This window comes from Cataglyphis hispanica, chromosome 7 (genome assembly GCF_021464435.1).
Source record: "Cataglyphis hispanica isolate Lineage 1 chromosome 7, ULB_Chis1_1.0, whole genome shotgun sequence".
NCBI lineage: Eukaryota > Metazoa > Arthropoda > Insecta > Hymenoptera > Formicidae > Cataglyphis > Cataglyphis hispanica.
In genome coordinates, this window is record NC_065960.1 from 5,156,574 (window position 1) to 5,164,972 (window position 8,399).

Here is an 8,399-nt window from a genome sequence, read left to right on the forward strand (position 1 = left end):
TTTTTAAATCTTTAGAAATTTCACAACACAGTAAAAAAAGATCTTGTATTCAAAATAAATATTGAGTTATCTCATTACTTAAATTATACCTTTTGAATTGCATCTCGAAACTACGTGACGTTTATTTCAAAGCAATCCAGATACGTAATACTAATTACAATCCGCGGTTAATTTTTTTCGCCCATATTAACAATAAATATTTTTAATTTGTTGGAATATTAACGGCGTTTGGAGCGACTCTTTGTGCGACAACCCCTTCAGCCGGTAACTCAAAGACCTTCTTCTTGGAGAACATGTCCTCGATCTCGCGCAGAGTCTTCCCCTTTGTCTCCGGCAGGAATAACAAGATGAATATCACGCCGACGAAAGAGATAATCGCGAAGAAGAGAAATACGCCTTGCATGCTCATCAGTCTCTGCATATCAGGATACGTCTTAACGGTTATCGCGCTGAAGATGTAAGCTAAAGTGACCGTCAAGCCGGACAGTATGTCCTTAACTTTGGACGGAAATATCTCGCCCACCATGGCGAACGGGATCACCAGGTAACCCAGAGTACTCGTGACGATGTACAGTATCATGCACACTACCGGGATCATCCCTTTGTCCGATATGACAATTCCGTTCTCGGTAAGATAGAGATAGAGCGATAAGCCGCCCATGAAAATCGTCATCCCGATACCGGAAATTATCGCCAGGATTCGTCGGCCGTATTTCCGGGTCACGCCAGCTGATACGAGGCTGGTTAAGAAACGTCCAAGGCCTATCAGAACGGCGCCGATGTAAGGATCCACCTGGACTCCAGATTTATCCATAATATCGACGGCGTTATATATGACAACGAAGATTCCGGAGAATTGTTGAAAGAAGAAAAACATGAGCATTATGGCTAACGGCACTAGAGAATTCCTCTTTATCAGATGCTGCAGCAGATTTTGATTCTTCTTTTGCACCCGCGGTTTCAGCTCGAACACAAGTTTCGCCGGAGCCGGTTGATCCTTTGGTACACCGCGGAACTTTTTCATGATCTTCAAAGCTTCATCGGGCCGATTCTGATCCCGCAGCCATAGTGGTGACTCGGGTACCGCTAGCAAAATCAGAACGATCGCCACCACTGGAAATAGAGCGCACATCAAGGCCACTAGCCGCCAGTCATCCTTCAAAATAAAAAAAAACAAAATCGTAAGGATTATATGCATTATTCTTTGCATTTTATGCCACACGCATTATATGCCAATGATTAACCACAGGCATATACGCATTTAATTTACGACAGTTTTAAACAAATCTCAGACTTGTTTAAAAAAAAATTATTATTTTTTTTTTTTTTAACACTTGATAATAGTGAGATACGAGATTGATTTGAATATAACGCGCGAGCTCGTTTACCTTGAAAATATATCCAAAGATGTAAACGATAAGAACACCGGCAGCGATGGAGATACTGGTCCACGTGACCATTGTGCCTCGCCACTTCGGTCCCGCTATTTCCGCCGAGTACACCGTCGTCGGGACCGACCCCATGCCCGAGGATATACCGGAAATCGCTCTTCCCACCAGAATCTGCTCGTAACTGTTGGACGTGTAAATTGTCACCCAACCTGTCAGTGAGATCAACGACGTCACGAGCAAGCTGATCTTCCTTCCTCGTCTCATCACGAGGCTCGAGATTAAGCAACCGATGGGTGTACCCAGCGCGAATACAGTAGCTGCGGCGTAAAAAAATAATTCTCATAAAATAAAGAAAGAGATAATACAAATTTCTCTTTCCAATAATTGAAAGTCATAAAGAATCTTTGGACAAATTTTTACATCACTGACCCATCCAGTTTGCCTGAACATCGTCGAGTTGCAAATCATCGGTTTTTGGAGCTCTCATCGCGGGCTCTGCCACGGCACTGTAGCCAAAACCCATCGCTGGACCTATTACGACGACATTGGCGCATAAGCTCATCAATACCTGTAGAAAAAAACATCGCGAATCAGGCGAAGGAGTGGCAGGTGATATCGAGAGGAATTTTGCAAGAATACGAGATAATAGCGTTAGAAAAAACCTTGAAAAAACGACGAGATAATTTATAACCGCGAAGCATATGATGCGAAAACGCAGTAAACAGATGGCATTGCAAATAGTGTACTATGACATGCTGAAGTCAACTAAGGCGCCTATCAAGCAGCCATCGAATTTTTTTATCAGAATAATCTCGTGCACCTATCGGTGCGACTGTTACGCAGGCGAATGGAATCATTAGAACCGGTTTAACAAACGATCGTGGGAACGATAGGAAATACTGTCAATAATTAAAAACACGCTTGAAAAATTAGTTTTACTCGGTTCGAAGCGCTGAATATAATGTAATTCGTGTTTCATACATATTTTGAAGATATTATGACATGAAAGGAAACGCTTCGAAATATAGATAGAATATATCTTATCGTTACTGTGCGATGATATTGAAATTCGAAATTTTTTGCGATATTAAGGACAATCTATATACAATTGCATTTATTTGTTGCCTAGGATCGCAATCTCTTATATAAAAAACAGCAATAAAAACTTAACTAAAATTTTTAAATTTTTACGAAATTATCTAATTATTTTATGAATTTTTATTTAATTATTAAATTATCTAATTATCTAATTATTTTATAAATTTTTATTTCATTAAATAAAATTTTTTCAAAATTGTTTTGATTGCCGCAAAATGAGAAAATGCACGCCGTTGAAGTCTAAGATATGTAATATGAAATGCAAATACGGATAAATCATAATGCAAATAATAATTGCAGCAATTATTTTTTTTTTTTGACGAAGCTGAGATTTTTGTTCGTTTATGTAAATATGTATCTCCTGTAAACTTTATTCGATATCTGCAAAATAAAGATAATGTTCTTTTTTTGCCAATTTTTCTTTGATTCAGACTTAATTATGTTATTGACAGATGGGTCGTGTAAATATTTTGTCGAACAATTTGTATAATTTTCCATTAATACGTGGAATTGATTAAGAAATCAGTTATTACATATCTTGCTTCTATTACATCATTTAATTTATATCTTATTCTTGCGTATGCTGTCATATTTCAATTCTAAGATAAACTGAAAAAAATGAATAAACGATGGTCTGATATTATTGAGATATAACACTGACATTTCAAAACCTACACAGATTTTAATACTCTTTATTATGAAATTATTTATATTTGACGACTGTGCCGCGAATAATATAGTAATATTCACGCAATCGGAAAAACAAATTATTTGGGCAAAAAATTAAAGATAATTAATTTAATTATTATTTAATATTAATATTATTCATTTCTTATATAGATGTCAAGATAGTATTTTTATCAGCTTTATGTGTTTATTATTCCACAATGTCAATCATTTACGTTCATGTATGTAAATTTGAATATTTGATGAATGATATTATTGTTCATAATTAACGTAATATTTTAAATTATTTGCAAAATATCTTTATCTTTATAATTATCTTCAAAAAAAAATTAAATGAAAAATAATAATGTCGTTACAAAAGTAAAGAAGTTTTAACATACTTGATAAATTGTTCCATTTCGTTCCCATTTTTTCTCCTCGGCAATACTAGGTTCTATCTGCAAAAAAAAAACAAAATTAATTAATAGAGTTTTTAGATTGTTGTCGTCTGGATTTTCATATTATGTACATATTTAGAAGTTTTATAATATTTCTTTTGCAATTATAAAATCTATAATCCATGTATTATAAATTTTATGATAAATAGAAAACTGTCAAAGAATTTTAATAATATTCAAATATAATATATGTGCAAATATAAATATATTTTAAACGAGCATGAGCATGCGAGTAATTGCAACGCGTACCAATGTTTCTCATGATAATGTTTAAATTATTAGATAACGACTATTGCTACTTGATAAACTTTGAAGCATTACACAATGCGGATAATGTATCAACATTCTTTAAAAATATATCCTCACTTGAAGAAGAAAATGGGAATTACAGAAAATGAAAATAACGTACTCTCTATGATTTCGTAATTAAAAGTTAAATTAAATTAAGAAAAATAATGTAGAATTAATAATAGAATTTGAATAAAAAAAGAGTCATTCTTCTCTTTTACAAAAAGACTCATTCATGCCGAGACATTTTTTCAGCAATAATATGGAAAAAATGGAGAGAAAATTACTCGAGAAAATGAAAAGAAACATGAAGAGCACTAAGGTTTATAAAGAAAAAATAATTTTTTTAAATTTAGAAAAAAAACTGCAATTTATTTGTGATATAAAAATTATATAAAAAAAGATAATATTTTTATTCCAAACACACATAACATTTCTCTTTCAAATGTATTTGTTATTTGATATATATATATATATATATATATATATATATATATATACATTTGAAATTTTATGTGTTATATAAATGAAATTAAATAAAAGAAATTCATTGTATTTTATATAAAATATATATTACCTTGATTTCTACACAAGGCGATATGTGCCCATTTATATTGATAACGTCAATTTGTGCATTTATGGTATTATTAACATCCGTCAACTCATTAGCGTTATTAACATCCGTTTGTCTATTCGCATCATCAATATCCGTTCGTCTATTTGCATTATTAATGTCTATTATATTCACCATGATGCTTCTTTCCTTATTTCGATTATTTTAATACAATCTAATAATATGACGACAATAATTTAATAATATTTCGGCTGTATCAAGCACAAAAATATGATTTCTAATTCTGAAAAAATGGTATCAATCTTTTTTTATCTTTCAACTACCACTTTTCCTCTCACTCTTTCTTTCACGGCTCGATACTCTTTATATCTCTTTATAATCCTCAATGAATATTTATATATTCGATAATTAGCTCGATATTATATCACAAAGTACTTTAAATCTCATCAACATTCATTGAATGTTGATTGTTTAAAGGACTCGAGAGCGCTGAGTGACTTGACAGCCGATTACTTAAAGAAAGCTCCGCATGACTGTTGCCGTTCATAACGTTCCGCGGGCTTTAGATACGCTTTAGAAAAACGCGGGCTTTAGATACGCTTTGGAAAAACGTCGTCTCTTTTTTCACTTTTCTCCTTTTCTATTTTAATTCTCTTTGTTTCAAATATAGTTTCGTCGCACACATATATACAATAATAGCGATGATTGTTTATTCCACTAAAAATTGTCCGTCCTTGCTATTTCGCTCGATAGAGTTTCGCGGATAATTGCGCGGATAATCTACTCGAGCGTAAAATTATGTACCTTCGATCTTTATGTAACAATTATAAACAATCTAATGTCTAATCTATTGTTCTGTTGCTTGCGATTCAAACGAGGTGCGGCAATATCTCCGAGATATCCTTCTGAGAAATTCTAAGGAACAACTGTCGCGTTTTCAAATCTCAGATAAAACTGCGGATTTCAGAAAGCACGCTATTCAGCCCGAGCGATCTTTTCTCATCGTAGTATAATAATAATATATCTAGGGTACTATTTTACAAATAGTTCGAGGAGCTACCGATTTACATTCGCCAGCTTCTTGATTAGCGCGAAGTGTGACAAGCCGCGGTTGTGACCAGCGCTAACCGCGAACTCGTTATTGACTGAAGACGACGCAGGGAGTTTATTTAGTGCACCCGGTGCTACGTTTCTCCACTCCGAGATCATTCGCGAATGACAGCGAATGACGATTTGCTGGATCGGCAGCGCGGAGTGACGTTTGCGAATGTCAATACATCCACCGCGTTTCATTCTTTATATTAGGATAAAGAGATGATGTGATAAAGAGATGATTAAGTAAAAAAAAAAAAAAAATAATGGGTGGCGCCTCGCGTAATAATGTTTGATCCGGCACAGTAATTGCATTAAATGCGACTTTAGAGGAAAAAATATCATTTATCTTTACTTTCAAAATTGTTCTGATGAATTGTTTCGATGGATGGAAAGAGACGAAAATAATCCAATTATGATTATTATAGAATACAATTATATGGATATATATATATATATATATATATATATATATATATAAGATGCTAAATTTCAAATGTAATAGGTCATCATCTCGATAACTAAATGAAATATTGAGATTTTTTTTTAGAATGTATTGTTTCGAGGCGGACGAAAAATTTCTGATAAGAGAATTTTATTATAGCTGGACGCGTAAACAAATCCGGATCTTGATATTTAATTTAGTTATCGAGATATTCGTCCTGTCACGTTTAAAATTTAACACCCAATATAACAAATATAATAAACATATCTTGTTTAAATTGACAACTTTTTTCTTAACTTTATATATTTTTTTTACGTGTTAGTCTGTGAATATCTTTTATGCATTGAATTAATTCTGAGATTTATTCTATTAATTTCTCTATAGTTATGAATTATTAAATATTGTTGATTGTGTTAACTATTATATAAAAATTATATAAAAATATAATATCAACATATTGTAAATTTAAAAAGATCGATATAATTTCATATCGAATAAATTTCAAAATAAATTTATGAAAATATAGATTTAAAATTGTGCATAAAAATATAAGGTACTTTTTAATGCGTCATATTTTATTAATCTAGGCTGATTAAAATCAAATGCATGCATATACGATATTGCTTCCTGCTAATCAATCAATATTAGAAAATCGATAAGAAACATACGATTATATTAATCGGATATATCAGGTGTTAATAAAAATCGCATCTCCTCGTCACATATTGTTTATTCCAACTAAAATTTATAACTCGTCATAGGATTACACATCTGTGTACTTTATTCAAAACACCTGTTTATTTCGTCATTGATCCCGGTCAGAGTGAAAGGCTAATTAATATTCGACGACTTTAATTTGACTTCCTGTATCAATCGATAAATTCTGCGCCACGAATTTATATTGTGACTCGTAAAATTCATTCCGGTTTTCTCGGTATTGATTTGCGTAATTTCTTCTAATGAGGTATATATGTTAGACTTTTAGTAAAAAAAGTACATTTCATAGCAAATAAATTACACGCATCAGAAAATTATATATTATAATCAATGCCATCTTTTGCACGTGAACAATTTAAATAAAAAATCCTCGATTAATTCATATTTAGTTTTAGATAAAAGTTATGTGATGAAAATAAATATTTAATCTTTTTATAGATTTAAACAAATTTTTTTTCTACATTTATACATAATTTTGTTTAATACAATATTGTAATATTGTAATAATTATTATTTTTCCGGGTACTCGAAATGCATTTGAGACGGTACTGGTTTTGATTAAAACGACAATAATAGTTGTTTTCGATATTTCTTACATATCACGAGACTTCATATGAGCAAATAATGCTAATTCTTGCACAAGAAAGCTTAAATAATCACGCGCGGAATAATAACGTTGTGTAATGTCTCTCTCTCTCGCTCTCATTAACGTTATTACATTGACAAAAGTTGCAAACGGTTGCAATTTGTTGCAAAAGATTTTTGACGATGAATTTAATAAATTTGAAGTGTTATTTTTTTCTTTGCTTTCTTAAGTTTATTTAATTCGTCGACGTAACCTTAGATCCATATTATTGTCCCGCGTTCCATCGTATTATATTAATTTTTATTGACGAGATTTAACGTAGCAGAGAAACATTACAAGTTAACCGTAAATAAATCTAGCTGTTCTCAGAATATTTAAAAAAAATGAAATTTATTATCTAAAAACACACACTTATTTTGTTATCTACATACATATCTTTTCGATTTTAAGAATGTTTAATGCGTTGTTACACACATAAAACAGTTACATAAAACTTTAAATAATAACGTTTTATTATAAATATGTACATAATTCTATATATATATATTTATAGATTTATCAAATAACAAATATATGTTCGGAAAAAAAGATTTATCTTTTCTTTTGTCTACTGTATAATTTTAAAAATAGATTAGAATTTTAATGATACCATCGATGATAATAATTATGACAAAGAAATGTTAGGAAACATGCATGCCCAGGGTCGAAGAAGCGATGATGTTGGGTATCAATGTCGGAGGTCATCGCGTGGCACGCGCTTACGAATTAGAAACGATTAAAGATGACGCAGCCAGACTTGTTATAAGCCTGTACGTAATAAGACATGTGTTATCGCGGAACTCTTAGCGCTTGCGTAAGGAGACTAAATCGTCGCAACTATATCGCGCGCACATAGCGATCTGAGCAGCTGGCCGACAATATGATATATCCAAAGAGATCCGTTGAAGTCTCCCGTAACTTTTTCGCGCGATTTACGCAATTGCGACAAATTTTACGATGTCGTGCGGATATTTGAATTAAGATAGCCAATCAAAATTGATTTGCTAATTGTTTTGTCGTTTTATCTTGTGATTGGAACTTTATC

General features: G+C 32.1%; 1 protein-coding gene across 1 annotated transcript; it reads right to left on the reverse strand.

Moving 5' to 3' along the window:
* Positions 1 to 104: 104 nt before the first annotated feature.
* LOC126850819 (facilitated trehalose transporter Tret1-2 homolog) lies at positions 105 to 5,691 on the reverse strand. Its single transcript, XM_050594177.1, has 5 exons — positions 4,479 to 5,691; positions 3,557 to 3,613; positions 1,821 to 1,959; positions 1,389 to 1,708; positions 105 to 1,156 (listed from the first exon to the last, which is right to left on the reverse strand). Exons 1-5 carry the CDS (start codon positions 4,650 to 4,652, stop codon positions 203 to 205), a joined length of 1,644 nt encoding a protein of 547 aa, XP_050450134.1. The 5' UTR covers positions 4,653 to 5,691; the 3' UTR covers positions 105 to 202.
* Between the last annotated feature and the right edge of the window lie 2,708 nt (positions 5,692 to 8,399).

Coding starts and splice junctions, on each gene's coding strand:
- LOC126850819 (XM_050594177.1), bottom strand. CDS start 4,652: ATGGTGAATATAATAGACATTAATAATGCAAATAGACGAACGGATATT. Junction 1,960..3,556: donor GAAATGGAACAATTTATCAA/GTATGTTAAAAC, acceptor TTTTTTCTACAG/GTATTGATGAGCTTATGCGC. Junction 1,157..1,388: donor TCTTTGGATATATTTTCAAG/GTAAACGAGCTC, acceptor TTTATTTTGAAG/GATGACTGGCGGCTAGTGGC.